Below are 19,135 nucleotides of genomic sequence, written 5' to 3' on the forward strand. Positions count from 1 at the left end.
GTAATTCAAACGGACCGAGTTCTGTGCCATTTCTGCTTCACCATGGCGTGAAGTTAAGTGACGCAAAGCGCAAACTGCTGGTTCTGTTATTTCTTCACGATCCCCGGCATTAATAATTGTGCGTACAAGAGCATCAACGCCTCCAACTTGACATACCGTAACCTACAAAAAAGAAGGGAAGAAAGAAAAAAAAGAAAAAAATAAAGAGAGGAAAGTTACATCGTCATCGATGTAATAACATTGCAACGAATTAAATGGACATTTAGTAATCTAGTTTCAAATAGCTTACTTTGTTCCGTTGATTATTACAAGTAAGATTGGATAAGATTCCTGCTGCGCACGTGACAACGTTAACATCCGTAGAACCAAGAACTTGTACGAGACTTTGAAGTAAACCTTCGAGTCCATCGACTTTGGTACCAGCATCCGATAAATTTCGTAATGTCCATAGACAATTTTGTACGAATCTTTGACTCGGATTCCCGAGATGCATTGCTAAAGCTTGCATACCACCTGCTTCCACGATCGCTGGCTTATTACTAGGACATACGGATAACACTGTACGAACAAATAGAATCGTTAGTTCGTTCATTAAAATAAGAATAAAGTATTAATTACGAGATAAATGAAATATTTTACCTTTTAAAATTCTAGACGTTGTCCATAATAACTTCTCATAATCGTAGGAACGCATTATGCGTACTAATTCTATCGGTCCTTGAGAAGCAAGTATAATCAATTTGCTTTCTTGATTGCCATATGCAAGTATTTGAAGACAGTCGGTTACTATAGCTAGAAATTTTACATTATTTCTTTGAAGTAGCGCCACCATTTTTTGTAAACCACCAGCAAGTCGTACTGCCATCTTCGAGCCATCCTGATGTAGGAGTAAATTGTGTAACGTTGTAATAGCGTAAAATAGCACGGACTCCATTGGTGAACTCAGGAGCTTTACGAGTGCAGGAATACCACCACTTTTGAATATGGCTAGAAGACCTTGCCTGTGATGCGACAAATTGTGCAACGTTCCAACAGCTGCTTTTGTCGATTCTAGATCATCGCTGTTAGAAATCGCACGCACCAAAGCAGCCACCATTTGAGAGCTATTCATAATAGCGTGACGCGATGCCTCTTTTTTGGAGAGTTGATGGACCATCATGGCCGCCTGTGAAACCACAACTTGATCCTCGTCGTTTAAAAGTTTAATTAATTCTGGTATTGCACGTGTAGCTAGATCCGCGTCGTCTTGATAATTTATTAAATTAACCACGGCATGTTTCAACATTTGACTTGGTTCTGCCAATCGTTGTACTGCAGTAGGCTGTGCTGGATCAAATTGAGTAGAAGGTATTTCTATACCTTCCTCCAATGTTTCCGGAAACATGGCAGCACGGACTCTCTGTGATCGAGTGTGACTTAATTGTTGATTCATTTCTGAAAATATAATAATAATGAAATTTGCGTTCTACTTGTACGCTTGTTATTCTCTTACTAACGAATAATTACCATCAACTTGATCCTGAGTAAATCCTTGAGCAAAACCTTGATCCAAGTCAAACATCAATGGATCTCCTTCCATTTCGTCATCCTCCTTACCAGACAGAGACGGTGCCTGTGTTACTGTCCCAGAATGTATACCCGAGTCAGCTATGTAAGAGTTTTGCTGCCACAGCAATGTTTGTTCTTTGGCCGACCCCATGGGTAGATCACCCGGGCCCTGATAATTTCCGTGGGACACTATAAAACAATATTAATTGGACTTTACCATAACAATAATTTAGTAAAAAAATATACAAGCACAGTGTACTTACTTGGTCTGGATTGGTTAGATGACATTTGATAACTCATTCTGGCAGGTGAGTCTATCCACACCTAAAAGAAAAAGAAACAAAACTATGACCTATAAATGATCGTTCTATTGATACTGTTAAAAGAAAAGGAAAGAACGTGTCCGAGGAGAAAGTATATACGTATGACGCGGTGATGTTATGGCATGTTTCTATGTAACTTTTGAATTTTCGAAGTACGTAATGTACGACGAATCGAATGACATTATTACTACAAACTTCGTTTTCACAAGGGGACAAAAATCAAAGGGAATTCAAAGAAACTAAAAAGAAAGAAAGAGAAAGAGAGAAAGAGAAGAAGCGAAAGAAAGAAGATAATAACACGAATGTAAACGTAGGAATGTGTAAGTATTTGAAAGCTAACTATCCTACGTTCGTTCCTTTTGTTTTCGAAAGAGGTGCATTTCGAAGAAGACGAGGAAGACGCGCGTAAGGTCAGTGCACCGCGTCGCGACGCAAAGACGACGTTGAGGATGAGGAGGTAAGAGGAGGTAAAAGAAGAAGATGGAGAGATGCTTCCGCAACGGAATGTGAAAACGATCGAAAGATTCCCTCCTCCGAGGTGTCTCCTCGTACGCAGCTTCCGCTTCTATCTTCGAACATGCGTCTCTCTCTCTTTATCTCTCTCTCTCTCTCTCCTCTTTCTCACTCACTCACTGTCTACTATAAACTATTATGGACGAGGAGTTTTTTCTTTACTGTTTTCTTTTTTTTTTCTCCTTTTTTTTCACAATCGAACACCGCACATATACACACACACACACACACACACAGTAACACACACTACGTGCCGTTGCACCGTTACGGAATCGCCTACTACGGACGCCCGTGCACGCGCGAGGTGAGGTGGGCAGAGAGGGAGGAAGGGAGACAGAGGAGAGCAGTGAAGCGCAAGGGAGACAGAGAAAGATAGATATAGATATAGAGAGAAAGAGAGATAGAGGGAGAGTAAGAGAGAGAGAGAGAGAGAGAGAGAGACAGATAGAAAAATTAAATAAGAAAAGCAGAAAGGAAAAGAGGCTCGATCCTTCGTAGTACGTACGATGAAACGAGAACTAGCGCGCGTGGGTGTGCGACACAACAAAGGCTCCGAGAATGCAATGCATCACCATTTTCTAACAATCCACTGTGGCAGAGAGTGGGATGACGAAGGAACAAGCGGAGTGAAGGGTGGCAGGTTCACCGGAGGGGGAACCGATACGGGCGGAAGATCGAGTGAGAGAGAGAGAGAGAGAGAGAGAGAGAGAGAGAGAGAGAGAGAGAGAGAGAGAGAAAGAGAGAGAGAGAGAGAGAGGCAAAGAGAAAGGAGATCGAAAGGGAGAGGGGGAGAACACTTTGACACACCCAGCGTAAACACAGTGAGAGTCTCGTTATGGAAATATGAATCGAACTTGATTATCTGACGGATAAAAAAAGAATGAAAGAGAGAAAGAGAGAGAGAGAGAGAGAGAGAGAGAGAGAAAGAGAAATGGAGGAGCGCTTAAACGATTAACGTTCGACACGACGAGCGATGCACTTACCGTACTGCAAGGTTCGGCGGAGCACAATTCCGTAAAACTTTGCGATACGAGCCGGCGATGTAACGGCTGACTCACTCGGTGCTTCGGGCTCTCCTCGCCTGCCTTCCCACAAGTCACTCCTCTCCTCTCTAGTCGGTACCTTTTGCTTCCAGCGCTACAAAACTCTACCCTATCTATTCCTCTTTCACCGCTACGGAGCAGCCACGGATCCGACAACTAAAGATGGCGGAAAGCGACGCGCAGTACCGAAACGATCGCAGCGCCGCCCGACGACCGTTCCTCGTGTCACCACGGGCGCAATGACGCTACGAGCGCGTCGCACGCACGCTCTACCCCCACTACCTACTATTTTATCACATATCCTACTTATCCCTCTTCTACTAGGTTGCTCTCCTTCTCTCTCTCTCTCTCTTTCTCTCCCTCCAACCCTTCCTCCTACCCTTTCTCTCTCTCTTCTGCAAAGATCTGCCCGAAAGAAACCATTTACTTTTGCGCCCAGCCATGAAATTCCTTCGGGATCAACCCGGCGATGCGCAATGTCTAAAAAAAAGAAAAAGAAAATAAAAGAAGAATGTCCAAAGGCAATGATCAAATGTGAAAGGAATTCGTGAATATTTTTGATATTGACCGTACGTATGCGTGTTTTTACGTTCCTCGAATATATGGTAAGTCGAAGCATGTAAGATATATAAACGAATGTATAAAGAAAAATACCGATGACGACGATGAAGATGAGATAATCATTTCGAATAAATTGCTTTCATGGAACGATTTGTTTGAGAAAATGGCGAACGGACGGGAAATGGGTAAAAGTCGGTTGGTTTGCAAACACGATTTACTAATACGTCGAAGGACGCGCCATACCGATTTGCATACAAAAGTAAACGCGCTTTAAATATTTATGCGACGTGGATGATAACGCGTTCGCGCGCACCCGCAGCCGTACTTAAGATCGCTTTGATCTTCGAAATGCGGCGCGGTGACGGCGGCGCCTGAGGGAACTGCAACCCGCCTATCGTACTGGCAACTCGGAGAAAGGAACATCAGGCGCCGCGAAATGGAACGCGCTAGACGAGTCGTGTCGCGAGTCGCGTCACATTATCTCCTCGTTTGTAATTTTCTCTGGGGAAGGAATCGATCGAAGGACGATTATTTCGAAGAAGTCGCAATTTATTTTTATTAACGAACTTTAATGATTACTCGCTCTTTCTTTCGACAGATTTCACGCGATGAAAAGAACAAAGAAAGAAAAAAAAGCGCGGAAAGAAAAACTAAAATACAATATATTAATTGTCAACGATAAAAGTATCTTATCGCTTGGAAATTATTCGGATTAATTTTTATTTCTCTTACCAACACAGATATTATGATTCTTTTCGATGAAGGACAATGTTCGATTCCAATCGTAATAACTTTTACTTTAGTATTCTTTTAATTTTTAACGATGTGATATAGCATAAATTATAAGGTTAAGAAGATATCGCAAAGGTCAGCGATGCGTCTCACAATAGACGAATCGTATTAATATTCATCGAAAAGGTAGAATCGCGATGGTGATGCAAGATATTCCGAGCTAGTCGCACTACTGCGCTATACGCCTATATCGTTCTCGCGCAAAACAAATCTTTTCCGGCAGCGAGAACGACTGTAGTTAGTGATGTACTACGTATATTTACCCGAGTGAAAAAATATTTGATCGGTACGAGTCTTTGCACGCCCGTAATTATATGCCTGTTAACGAATGAAATATCACCGGATCGCTAGGAAAGACGATCTCTGATTTATGAATGGGCTCCTATTTGAGAGAGAGAGAGGGAGAGAGAGAGAGAGAGAGGATAATTCTTCGTACACCACCCTGATAAGTGTCGCCGATAATATGCTAATAATGATTTGTAGTGACGGAGACTTCCGCGTTAATCTACGTAAATGCTAAAGAAAGTTGATCCGCGCGAATAGAATTTAGAGATAGAAAGAAAAAGAAGAGGACCTTGTTCATCTACATTAAACGTATCAACGAAAATATTTCCTTTTAGAATCGTAGCGTAAGCGTTAACGTTTGATCGAACGAAGTCAATTAAAAATGCTTTGAACGAAATTGTCATAGATAATGCTTTAAATGTCGATGAATTAATCGTGCATTTTAAATTTCTATATTTCATGAGGATTCATTGCTGCAATATCTATATGTACATATATATATATATATATATATATATATATATGTGTGTGTGTGTGTAAAATATGAAGTATGTTGCAAAGAAAGGTATCGGAAAAAGGATAATGGAGTACGAATGTTTCTAGCACCTACGACGTTCCTAAATGTATATACGCATAAACGCGAGCGCGCGCACACACACACAACAGGTACATACACTCACACATAACTAGTCACGTTTGACAATGAGACCCAAGTGCTGTTACTTTCATCTCGCGGTCCAGTCGGTATAAATGTGCGAGCAGGCGGACACTTTTACGATGATTCATGACAACGGAAAGGAACAGGAAGAGAGAGAGAGAGAGAGAGAGAGAGAGAGGGAGAGAGAGAGAGTGAATTCTTTCTTTCTCTTGATGCGTTCCTTTTCTTTCTCCTTCCTTCTCTTTTTTTCCTATATCCACCTATTTATCTAAATGTGAGTCAGAGGTGATATCTTCACGTAGGTTACATATATTTACGAGTCTAAGCGAGGGCCATCTAGCCCACGCCTCACTATATTCAGAACATTGCTCCTCTCTTTTGCCGGATTGTTAAAGGTGGACGTTTCAAATTTAAAATTTCATACGTCGAAGGCGAAGTAGAGTTTCTACGATATCGTACTCCTCTTTGATATCTTTTTTTCTTTCTTTGTTTTCCTTTTTTCTTTTTTTTTTTTTTTTTTTTTTTTTATACCTCTCCTTCGTACATATGCAAGCCAAAATAATTTTCGTTCGTTCCTCGCGAACGTTCGCTACGAGGAAGCGGTGATTTAAAAGATCTGTGTATTCTCATTTATCTCTGTGAAATGGATCGAGCCCGAGGTCTCTGTATCGATCGAAACGAAACTTAATCTCGATTGATCGTGCGTATTCCGAATTACGATGTGCGTCGTGTTCTCTTCTCTTTTCTTCCGTTGTGTTATGTTGTGTTGTCCTTGTGAAATCGGGGAAACGAGCTCGAATTTCAACATAAGTAATGAAAGCGATGAGTCTCGTGAAAATTTCGAAAGAAATTTGCGAATCGATGTCGTCTGGTTAGTTGAGAAGAGAGTAGTGAGACAGAAAGAGGGAAAAAGAGAGAGAGAAAGAAAATGGGAGAAGGAGTTGAGTTTTGGGCGAGGTAAAGGTGGGGTAGAGAAGTGAGGAGGGGTGGTAGGACATCTCGAGGCAGGGGCGAGGGTGATAGATGCCTGCCTCAACGTTGTGTCTCCCCACCTACGCGTAGTGCCGCTGACACGAGCGTTTATGTCTGCATAAATTCTCATTTGAGGCTCGATAATAAAGTAAGCGCACGAGGGGTACGGACACACGTTGCCCGGTTCGGCGGGCACAAGCCGATACATAGATCACCGTGGAACGTAGGGCAAGAAAAGGTGGAGAAACGACGGGAGGCGAACGGGGATGAGAGAAGGTGGTCGAGGGTGAGCGTGAGTGAGAGAGAGAGAGAGAGAGAGAGAGAGAGAGAGAGAGAGAGAGAGAGAGAGAGTAAGAAAGAGGGGAAGGAAGAGGGAAGGAACGAAGAAGAGGACCGACGATGGCTAGGCATATATTTACCCGTATCTATATAAGGCACACACGAGCGTCGCTATCTTTCGAACGAGTCGCTACACAAAGGCTACCTCGTTCGTTTTTACCTGTGTATGTGTGTTTCTCTGCGAGCACGCGCGCATACATACCAGCAAGAGATTCAGCGTGCTTAATTATATGCATTCTCAGAATCTGCGCGGATCTGCCTCCGCCTAATGCCCGTGTATTCTACAACGCTTCGTGTTTACGCCACGGAGAAGGAGGAACAGAGAGAGAGAGAAAGAAGGAGAGAGAGAGAGAAAGAAGGAGAGAGAGAGAAAGAGAGATAGGTAGATGGATAGAGATAGAGAAAGAAAGAGAGAGAGAGAGAGAGAGAGAGAGAGAGAAAGAAAGGAGGAAGGCACCTTATTTACTGCCCCTCGTCGCATAATACTAGGGTATCGGACCCTCTCGTTCACGTTCTCACTACTGGCCCTCCCTCGTCCTCTCTAGAGTTATTGGACACGTCGGTGGATCGATCGCTGACATTAAACCGTCAGAGCCTGGCTCGTTCGGCTTTTAAGTATTCCCTTTCGATTAAAATATCGTCTCGTTGTGCGTTCTCTCTTTCTCTTTCTCACTCTTTTACTTTTTTTCTTTCTTCCTTCCTTCCTTCCTTCCTTTCACTATTCTTTCACAAGGGGAACGTAGACATGCGTTACGTTTAAAAAGATGGTGGTTCCTTTGTCGATCGACTCCATTTCCAAATCGTTCTCGAATGTGAACACGTTCGATCTCCATCTGTCTCCTCTCCTTTCACCATACTGCTTCTTCTATTTCTTCTTCTTTTTTTTTTCTTTTTTCTTTTTTTTTGTTTTTTTTTTTTCCTTATATCTCAAATATTATAGTCGTTTCTGTCACGGAAAACTTTATAAATGATGAGAGGACAAGAAAACATTTCTACATTACTACTCCTGCGAATGTGGAATTGCATGTTGAAAACGTGAGAGTGGTACGTGGAATATTTTGGAAAAGTCCGAGGTGTGTAAAGGACGTTTTCTCTTGTCCCGAGGGAGATAAGAAAGAGAGAGAGAGAGAGAGAGAGAGAGAGAGAGAGAGAGAGAGAGAGAGAGAGAGAGAGAGAGAGAGAGAGAGAGAGAGAGAGAGAGTAGAAAGCAGAAGCACGAACCGTGTACAATAGTCTGGTTGCCGTTGATGGAGTGGTCTCGTGGCTAATGTCGGGGTAGGTTGAATATGGGCCGCGACACGGACAACGAAAGTACGTCCGATTCGTCATTCCAGATATTTATTTCAGTAAACAAACGAATCAACGGAACGTGTAAAATCGTCGAATGGAATAAAAGAAACGCGAGCAATTTTTTCAGGGCATCGTTTATCTACGAAGTCTCGATTGAATTAGAAAAAAAAAAAAACAAAGAAAGCAAAGAAAATAGACTCGAATTCACCATTCGAAAAGATTAGAAAGAAGAGGAGTATTAGTATAGATATAGCGTCGAAATGTATTCGACGATATCGCTTCGTGCTCGTAATCAAGAAAAAGAGAGAGAGAGGGAGAGAGAGAGAGAGAGAGAGAGAGAGAGAGAGAGAGAAAGAGAATCCACGTAAGGATTAAGTCTAGGAGTCTCCTCGAGGTGTATTCTCGATATCTCGCGGAGGATATCCTCCGCAGTCGGAGGCGTGCCGCGAAGAATCGAGACCCTCGGCGAAGGTCATCGAGATCAGCGCACTCGGCACGTCGATCAGACGATTTTGTGCAGCACACCTGCGTTCGGTCTCGCTAGCTCCTCCAGCGGTATAGCATGTGTGTGGGTGGGGGCGGGTGGGAGCTGCTATCGGAATGACTCCGGATAGGTTATTGGAGGTCCTCAAATGGTATCGAACAAGGTCCTACAGTGCAGAGTGAGCGCGGGAAGGGTGATAAGAGGGAGCGGTTTCTCTCTAAGTAAGTATTGCGAAAGTCACGCACATACAGAGACACGTAAGACCCATGCGGTTTAACACATAGATAAATATAGGTATGTATATGTGGTTGGTCGATTCGCGAAGTAAAATGGTGTGCGTGTGCCGCTGAGATTGGCCGGTCCGTAGCTTCGGTTCCGAGGGAAAAGATACTGCTGGACGTGGCCATCGCTGATGAGCCAACCCACACCGTGCGACAGCGACAAACAGGACAGCGTTGGGGACAGGACAGTACCGTCTCGCTCGGTATCAGGATTGTAAATCCGGGATTTTATTCGCCCGGTATCGAGGTTTATAGTGTCCTCAGTGTATCGCACCAGTGTGCGTCCGTCCAGGCTCGTACGTGTGCCTGAATTATGTTCGACCGTCCAGCGCCGAGACGTTTGCATATCTCCGCTCCTCCGCTCTACCGCCGAACGATTCGAGCACGAAGAAGGAGGCAGAGGAGGTGCCGGAGCCTCTAAGGACTCGCCCTCTTCTTTTCTCGGTTCGTCATCCTCCGTTCGGCATCCTGTCCGAAATATCCATGACTTTCTTTAGTCGAGTTATCTTCGAACAGAGTTCGTTTTACTTGTCGTTCGAAGGATACGAATCACCGTAGCAGGATCCGTAGTGTCGATTTAATGTTATTAAATAAAATAATATTTCTCGTAATATAATCGTCCAATTATTATACAACTCCTCGTATGATATCTCAATTGGTTTCCCAGAATGTCATGATACTCTTAAAGAGAATGAAATAAGTTCATTATTGGAGCTATCGAATCGTCGAATAGAATCCGACTACATTATTTTCATCCTAATAATCATATACGGCCTCTAAATAAGTCCTTATCGTTTTTATCGAAGGTACGATTATGACTTCCGCGAGATAACCGTACACCTTCGATAGATAAACTTAAGATAAAGAAATAAAAATTCACATGGGAAGGGACTTTAACGATCGCATCGTATTAAAGATGCGAAACACATTCTGGAATTTGACGAGATTCTCGTAAGTTCGATAAAAAAGAATTAAAACAAATGGTGATATGATTAAAAGATCAATCCGATTGAGATGTTCGTTGCTCGATATAAGTTCATTTTGAGCTTAACGAGATCTATCGTGGGGGGAATCGATTCGTCGAAAATTTCTCTATCTCTTTCTCTTTTAAAATATTCCTTATTTTATTTTATTACTATTGGGTTGGTAACTAAGTGATTGCGGATTTTGTCGTTTCCTTCTTATTTGAAATCCGGCAATCACTTATTTGCCAACCCAATATTACCTATATATTTATTATTTTTTGAAAAGTCGAAGAATATTTTTGTTTATTTTTTCCTTTTGTTTCAAATCGTATTTATCCCCTTCCAAGCGATCGAGTTACAATCAAAATAAGTCAATCGGTCGTAAAGATCGATCCATTATCGTTCGGCACGATCAAGAGGATATTCTCGCGATCTCTGGAGTACGCGTACGCCAAGTTGGTAGAGGATGAACTTTGAATGACGACGATGCGGAGGACGTCGCGGTCTTCTCAATGGTTTTACAGTCGGCAATGGAATAATCGTTTGTGTCCGTGCTACCGGGCGATTTTAATAAGACGAGACGATAAACGCCTTTCGGGTCGGCGAAATTGTCGAGACGCATTACGTGGCAATCAGGGAACGATAATTTTTTCGTTACGTGACAACGATTGGACCGTTTTTGGGCGGCGAGTTCTTCTCTCATTCCATGTCTTCACGATGTACCTAAGTACCTCGAAAAAGAAAGAGAGAGAATGAGAGAAAGAGATAGAGAGAAAGAGAGAGAGAGAGAAAGAGAGAGATAGGGAGAGAAACAGAGAGAAAGAAAAGGACTCAGGACGGTAATCAGAAGCGATGGCAGCGGTATTAAAATTATGGACGTTCGTCCCGTGCCGATTCCTTTGATCGTTCCTGAAACCTGATACTCTTCCACCGATCTTCTCATCCTCTTCTTTCATTTTCTCTCTCTCTCTCTCTCTCTCTCTATCTCTCTCTCTCTCTCTCTCTCTCTCTCTTTTGAACTCACAGTCGCGTCAGCTACCGAGGATTCGAGAATCGATAACGGTTCATAGTATCCCGGACAGATGTGTGCACCGTTCTCGTATGAGAGTCTGATACGAAATGAGGGAGAAAGAGAGAAAAAAAGAGAGGGAGAGAAAGAGGTCCATCGGGAGTCGGTAGTAACGATGCTAATAACGACGTCGATAGTGAAACTTAGTTTCGTCGTTCTGGATTTAAAATGCCTCTGGGCTCGGTTCGTTGGCGGACTTCTTCTGTATAGCAATCCGAGGACTGAGAAGGATAAGGCTACGATGATTATTCCTTTAATCGCGAACGACGACGTTTTAACTTTGCGACAGGTTTTTATTTTTTACTTTTTCTTCCTTCCTTCTTTCTTTCTTTCTTTCTTTCTTTCTTTCTTTCGTTTTTTCATTTTTTCTTTCTCTTTTTCTTCGCGAAAAAATGACGTGGATATTGCGAGTTTCAAACGAAGATATTTCGTGTTTACGATGTTGATGCATTACGTTATGTAAGGTAAAAGGCAAATTTTTCTTTCGTTTTTTTTTTCGATCCATCGAAAGGTACGATGAAGGGGGATTGAGAAAAAAAAATGTTTATCCTTTTTATATCTTCCTCTTTCTTTTTTTTTTATTTATTTATTTATTTATTTATATCGCGTATTTCTCGTTTAACGTATGCCAGAGTGATAAATACATAGGATATTTGATGGTAAAATAAAATCTGATGTTCTTTTCGAGACTAGTCTTTTTTTCTTTCTCTCTCTCTCTCTCTCTCTCTCTCTCTCTCTCTCTCTCTCTTTTCGAGTATGGTTGAATATTATATAGGTATAGTAGATAGGTTACTCTTCGATCGATCGATATCTATTTCTTTACTAACCTTTGCTGTCTGCTTGGCTGGCGCATGATTTGAAAGGTAATAGCGCGACAATATCGGTAAAGGGACTTTAATATACGGAGAACCGGAATACGCTTCGAGGGTTGCTTTCCCTTCTCCTCCTTCCAGCCCCCTTGAGGTATTCTTTGTGGCTGCGAAAAGTAATACGAAAGAACTGGGAGGAGACCATGAGCAGTCGTCTCTATTCGTCCGTGTGAACCATTACCATCTTATCGTACCGTCGATTTATGAAAAATTCATGAAAGATTTATTTTTTTAAGTATATCACTTTCGAGGAATTAGAAAAAAAAGAAGAAAGAAAAAAATAAATTCTTTTCGAAAAAACGAATCTCTTCGAGGAGTATGCTCGTTGTATAACGTAGGAACAAACTACTGGAAAATGGAGTCGCGTATATTACCAACGTCGAAAGTACCATTCGATTTCTACGGGGCGTCTAACCATCCTAGTCTATGAAGTTCGATGAGCGATAAAACGTTAGAAATTACGGCCGAGGCTTGGCTCGATTTCGATTTCGATAAACGAAGATTCCCGGGTTGCTATCGCAAATAAGAGCCGCAGAACATGGGCCCTTTATCGCGGGTGCGGGTGCGCGCGCGAGCGTTCGTGCGAGTCCAAGATCGAGACCGAGCGTTCTCGATCACTGTGATAAAGTGGCCATCGCCGAGAGGCGAAGTAAAATCGGTAAATATCGGGAGCGCGAACAAACGGGCGAAATTATCGGGCGAGAAAGCGCTTAGGGAAAGCGCTTCCGATGACGATAAAACGCGTCGTATGCGATGTCGAGGCTGCTAATTATAAATTATCGCGATAACGTCGATAATTGATTACGTGGCGCGTAGATTATCGGTATGCCTCTGAATACCAACGATAACTCATTGAAGATTAGCATTAGTCCTATTGCTTCTGCTCGTTCCCGGATTCCATCGCGTTGGTACAACATGGAAATCTGTCTTGGAGATTGATGACTGGTCTCGTCTATATGTATATGTATGTACATATATATAGAGTCATCTCATAATCAAGATTTTAGGTTGTAAAATACGTCTATTTATCTGAATTCATTAGTATTATAACAAAATTTTTCTATTATCGTCTTACGTATCGTGTAGGATGTCAGAAAATTTAGACGTATGTATTACTTTTCTTTTTTTCTTCTTTTTCGTATAATTTCATAATTTCATTTTAAATATTAAAGATAAAACGAAATGATTCGCGAATGTACGAAATTAATTGGATATATAAATTTATTATATAATATTCTGTTTTCTTTCTTTCCAAGGAATCCTTGTAAAGTTCTTGTAAAAAAAGAAAAAAAAAAAAAAAAGAAAAAAGAAAAAAAAAAAGAAAAAGAAACGAGAGAAAGGAAAAATCGATTCAGACTCGTAAAAAGCTCGAATAATGGATACTTCTAAACGTTGGCCGATAGAAGATCAACCTCCTTATCGCGAAAGGCAAATGCCATTGATATAATCGCGATAAGGGAAGAAACGGCAACGACAAGAAGCTTGCACGAGTTGGTTCGCGGTTGGAGCGCCATCGCAGAACGTTCGAGGAAGCCGCTACGATGCGTTCGTTTTCTTCCCCAGCGATCCGCATTAGCAACCCCATAGCATGCGACATATACCGACAGGAGCTGAATGATCGGCTGAGGTTAGCAGTGCTCAAATAGAGAAAGAGAGAGAAAAAGGGAGATAGAGAGAAAAGAGAGAAAACGAGACTTATAGAAATAAATTCAATTGCAAGAATAATTATCGCCGCTTATCCGCGTATAAAGTGGGATATCCTACGGCAGGACTCGTGACAGGTACCAATTACCTTCATAAATGAGAAGCATTCAATTCAATTTTCATAAATAAAAGCTATTCAAATGAGCGGGTAGTGGGGGACAAGAAGGAGGAGAAGGTGGCTGAGGGAGGGAGATGACGTGTCGAGAAATCAGGGGAACCAAGAAGGAGAAGAAGGACGAAGGACGAAACGGCGAAGGTTGAAGGCGTCGGTCGAAGGAGTCGAAGGAAAGTGGGAGAGGATCGTCGAAGAAGGTGGAGAAAGAGCGAGCGAAAGAAAGAAAGAGAAAGAGAGAGAGAGAGAGAGAGAGAGAGAGAGAGAAAGGGAAAAAGGGTTAAGAGGTGGAGAACGAAGGGGGCGTGCTGGCAGCGAGTTTTGGTGGCGGGGAAGTGATCTAAGCGATGCGACAGCGGGGAGTAAGCTGGATATATTGCCGCCTAAGAGCGCGCTGTTTTCAACCAATTATTTCTACTTGTGGTTGCATGACGGCTACGGGCATGGCCGTCTCTCTCCCGGCGGGGTGGGTCGGGGGCGGCAGCGTACGAGAAAGAGGCGAGTTAATGCCATAAATACATCAGCGTTATGGATGCCAGCAATTATATGAGCCCAGACGAGGTAGAGCGTCTCGCTGGGTGTATATACATACGCGCATATACGTGTGTGTGTGTGTATGTGTGTATGTATGTACACCAAACTACGTATAAGAGTTCTTTTAGTTTACGTGTATCCATTTCTATGTATCCGTGTATCGTGTGCTACCACGGTGTATCGTCTATATATATATATGACACGATGATCTTACGGCCCCTCCCCCCATCCTTTTTCGTTCCCCCTTCGATACACCTCGGCCTCACCTTGCCAGCGACTGGTCCGGTTCTCACGTTAAATCGAGTCCGTGCTGCCAATCGAATTATTTTCAACTGTCGTCTGACATTACGGCTACTATTTCGTTTAGAATCTTAAATTCGTCCTCGAAATACGGAAAAATCGTCAAATCTTAGCTCGATCCTCGAGAATGAGGACTTCGACTTGAAGGAAATGACTTTGCGTTGCAACGATTCGTTCAATCAAAAAGAAAAAAAAAAAAGAAAAACAAAAAAAAGGATATGTTGAACGGCACTTTAACGCAATATTCTTAAATACTCTTTACCAAAGTTATCTAACATCGTGGCTCGTATACTTAACGATAGGGATAACGGCAACTGCATGAGAATTATCTGAAAAGCCTCGTAGTCCTTTGGAATTTGTCTGACAATTATTTTCGAAATAATCTACTTGCCTTTGGACCCTTTAAAAAAACAAAAAAGATATTCTTTACGTTAGCACTTGGATTGTCTCGTATCCCTGATTCCACGAGCATAATCCCGAAGACGTAATAACATTTACGCATACGCTTTAATGCAGGACCGATACGAGGCGCCGAGAGCGAATCGAAATCATCGTAGGCGGCGAGTTCTCGAGAACTTTTGACACAAAGCCCATCGTCGTCGCCGTAGTCGTCGTCGTTGAACGAACTCTTGCTACTACAACTTTTCCATTTTTTTCCTCGAAGAGAGGTTCTCGCGAGAAGATAAGGTAGACTAAGGGACATAGGGTTGGGGTGGGTGTGGACCGGGTGAGGAGCAGGGGGAGATAGATGAAGGAAAAGAGGAGGAGGGTCGGTGGACGAGCGCGGAGGACACGCCGACGAAAATGAATCGAGCGATTTTATTCGCGGCACAAATCAAGAGATTATTTCCTCCTCGCTGGACTCTCCGCCTGGTTTTGCTTATATGCGCACCGTGGCTCCGGCGCGCGGTCTTGTGAAATTGAATCGTTGCGTTCGTAGTCTTAAATTATACGTCGTCGCTCGACACCCACGCATACCTACCTACTACCCCAAGATATTCGCGCGCGCGACCAACCGCGGCCGATAGAAGGACAGAGAGATAGAGAAAAGAAGAGAGACTGTCTGTCTGTGAGCGTGTGCATGAGTAAGAAAGAGAGAAAAAGAGAGAGAGAAAGAGAGAGACAGAGAAAGAGAGAGAGGTATCTTCGAGAGTCCCTCGTGTTTTCTGGATTAAAACGTTTGTTTCGACGGGATTGCCTCAGCTCGACTCCCTCGCACCTACCTCCCATCACACCCTTCCCCGCTTTTATTACTTTACCTTGGTGACTTTGCATTTTGTTCTCGAGGATATTATATACCTACCTACCTACCTACCTACCTACCTACCTACCTACCTACCTACCTACCTACCTGCAGAGAGAACGTTCTCTCTATCCGGCGTACTATCTTTAATTTTCCTCCGAATGGCTGTGATTCTCGAATAATAATTTCCACTGCGTATCTTCACTCATTCTTTTTCATTGGGTGGCTTGTTGGAGGTGGATGCTCTAACAACGACGTCTAATTCGATCGATATATGTCGGAAAATATTCCTACGATATCGATTCGGTTCTCTCGTAAAATCTTTCTTTATATTACGTTATTATGCCGTTTGTCCAGTTATAAAGAAAAAAAGAGATAGAGATAGAGATAGAGAAAGAGAGAGAGAGAGAGAGAGAGAGAGGGAGAGAGAGAGAGAGAGAGAGAGAGAGAAGAAAACTAGTAATCGTATCGACGTTTAGAAGATATAAGATCTGTCGTAGGAGGCAAACTGGAGACTCGATCTTAGCGGAAGTGTAAGGCTCTCAGAGGATATAAATTCGCTTCGCGCGCGAAACTCGTGGCGAGTTCGCGATTCTCGTGCGAGGAGATCATAATTCTGGTACGTCCATCGTGCCAGGCCTCCTCCATCCACCAGGTTGCCGTGGCCAGGCGATTGGCCACAGCCGCGGGTGTTCCCTCGTTGGGGCTTTCTGAACCTCACCCGTCCCTTCTCCTACTTGCGAGATCTCTCTTTTAATCCTCCTGAAGGAAATAAAAAGACCTGAGATAGAGAGAAGGAAAGAAAGAAAGAAAGAACTAAAATGGTGTGCTCAATTAAATCAGAACCGAGTCTTACGTTTCCACATGCTTATCTGCATTATCTGGGTAGGCGTCGTTGCGCTTTTCATGGATCTTTCGATCGTTCGGTTGCAACTAAACCGCCCCGTGCTAGATCCACGATTCCGTGGAAACGATTCTGTGCCCTCCTCGATAAGTGCTCTCCAATTAGTGCGAAAATGTTTCTCCGCTGTTTTTTGCCGCGAGTGCACGACTCGAAGAGAGAGAGGTACCGATACCGATCTCGAGGAACGAGGATTCCGTGACCTCCGCTAGCTCTCGTGACCCTCCCACTCTTTCTCTTCTTCCTTCTCTTCTTCCTCCTTCTCCTCTTCCTCCTCCTCCTCTTTCTCTACTAAATTTTCCGCCATCTTTTCGATCTTTGGTATATTTGTTGAGGAACATAAGTCGATACCGAACTGTCGAAATTCTATTGAGATTTGAAGCTTTCCAAAACACACGATATTCCGAGATTACTCGACGAATCTGATAACTTTTGTATGGATCGCTTGGATCAGATTGAACTAAAACACCTCGTTCCAAGTAAACTTTATCTACAAGATATTGAAACACCGTGGCAAATACTTTACAGTGGTAGATAAAGAAAGAAATTTGTCCGGCAATAACATCAAGGATTATTAGGTATGATCGTAACACCTATGCAATACTTCTTCTTTAATTTTAATAATAATAATTTTTTGTGGATTCACAAAAAGTAAATAGAGGTATCATCGACGAGCATGCTAGCAGGTCCAATGTTGTAGCGTAAATCCCAAAAGGTAGTGGGTTGTCCGAGAGGCCGAGAAAGGAGCCGACTATTAGGACCATCACCGGGATGCTAAATGACATCGGCGGAGAGTGCTTAGTCCGGCTAAGGACGACATAAAGTTGCGTGTACGAAAATGAATGTTTGCTGGAATTTATTATTGCCGGTCCCTGCTCGTAATTCAAAGGAGGACTGGCGTTATCTTCATCAGTGGCTGTGCACCGGCTCGACGGCTCACCGGTCCGCTAGCACCGCGTGAGCTCTCGCGAAGACCGAACCACGTCTTTCGTATTAGAATCTTTCTTTCGTTCTTTGATGCGTATAAAAATTCTCGTACGAAAGAAATTAATCGGTCTATACGTCGTTCTATACGATGTTTCCTATAGAGTTACAAAAAAAAAAAAAAGAAAAAAAACGAAACGAGGAAATTTAAAGTCGTTCGATCGATCGCCATAAAAAAAAAAAAAGAAAAAAAAAAAGAAAATAAATAAAAATAGAAAAGAACGACTGGATCGTTACGATGATCTTAAGTAAAAAAAGAAATCTCTCGTGGAATAAAGACTTTTGTTCTTGCTCTGTACTTATCGACGTTGAAAAAAAAAAGGAAAAAATAATCTAAAAATAATATATGAATCGGAATTTAAGATAAATCTTATTAATACGCGCGTTGTCCTTTAACAGTTTAGAAACGAATCGATTAGATATTTAAAATTTTATCTTCCATCTGTTAGATATTTAAAATTTTATCTCCGTTGGTTGATTCCGAAGGATACTTTCCTATAGATAGTTCGGATCTGTCGATAAGAGGAAAGATGCAAGTGGGTTTGGCAGCTATTTCGTGGAAATGCTCAATATTTTCGTCGGCGTTCGATCACCCGTCAGAAGCAGGTAAGAATCGTCGAAAATAAGAGCAGCGGAAGGCAAACCGACGTGTGGGAGTTACCCACGGTGGACGTGGGGCGGACATCAAATGAGTAAGCCACGGTTACGGTTCGTTTGAAAGACTTTCTGTGAGATGGCGCCAAGGGTACTCTGGAATCCTATCGGAATTTTATCTTCTTTCGTTAATTCACCACTATTGTTTCTTCCCGTTAAATCTTTATTGAAAATTATTATTATTATTATTTTTTTATTTCCTCACATCCTTCTATATCATTGATAATCTTGAAATTATTTCTCGAATATCAATGAATTTTGTTCGCTTAAAGAATAATTTAGTAGAGTGAAAAAAAATTATCTTTTTTTAATTCGCCAGAAGGATGAATAAATGAGATGAGAATAAAAAATAAAATAATATAAACAAATAAATAAATAGAAATAGAAAAGAAAAAGAAAAGCGTTCAAAGGGATATAATGGAATAAAAATAAATGAAAATACGACGTAACATTTTAGCGATCATCATCGATACGATCGCTAAAAGAAAACGAAAGAAAGACAATTATTCCATCCATTAAAGGATTCCGTGGTACCTTTTCGCCTTGTCTCGTATGTCCGAAGGTAAGAAGGTATTCCAGAGTCAAAACAAAAGGCCTAACGTAAGAATAAAGAATAGATAGCGTCGACGAGGGCAGGGGCAACAAAATAGGCGCGAGACAGAAGAACGCAGGAGAAGAAGAGGCTCGTCGATCTGAAAGCGTAAACGAACA

The 19,135-nt window shown here is 42.3% G+C and overlaps 1 protein-coding gene across 9 annotated transcripts in view; it reads right to left on the reverse strand.

Moving 5' to 3' along the window:
• The window catches only part of LOC124956407 (armadillo segment polarity protein), a 9,490-nt gene extending 5,840 nt beyond the window's left edge, over nucleotides 1–3,650 (reverse strand). For 3 of the 9 annotated variants that reach the window (XR_007103244.1, XM_047512164.1, XM_047512171.1), the window contains exons 1-6: nucleotides 3,368–3,647; nucleotides 1,812–1,872; nucleotides 1,507–1,737; nucleotides 640–1,434; nucleotides 290–558; nucleotides 1–162 (exon numbers count right to left, since the gene is read on the reverse strand). The exon at nucleotides 1–162 is cut by the window's left edge and continues 180 nt beyond it. Coding sequence is in view for 7 of the 9 variants with exons in the window: in XM_047512164.1 (XP_047368120.1) it covers nucleotides 1–162; nucleotides 290–558; nucleotides 640–1,434; nucleotides 1,507–1,737; nucleotides 1,812–1,848 (1,494 nt within the window). In the remaining 2 variants the exon portion in view is untranslated. Of the gene's footprint in view, nucleotides 163–289; nucleotides 559–639; nucleotides 1,435–1,506; nucleotides 1,738–1,811; nucleotides 1,873–2,219; nucleotides 2,480–2,500; nucleotides 2,751–3,367 lie in introns of those variants that run through there. The other 6 variants (XR_007103243.1, XM_047512170.1, XM_047512169.1 and 3 more) reach the window with 6 other exon arrangements.
• Nucleotides 3,651–19,135: the final 15,485 nt, after the last annotated feature.

This window comes from Vespa velutina, chromosome 22 (assembly GCF_912470025.1).
Source record: "Vespa velutina chromosome 22, iVesVel2.1, whole genome shotgun sequence".
NCBI lineage: Eukaryota > Metazoa > Arthropoda > Insecta > Hymenoptera > Vespidae > Vespa > Vespa velutina.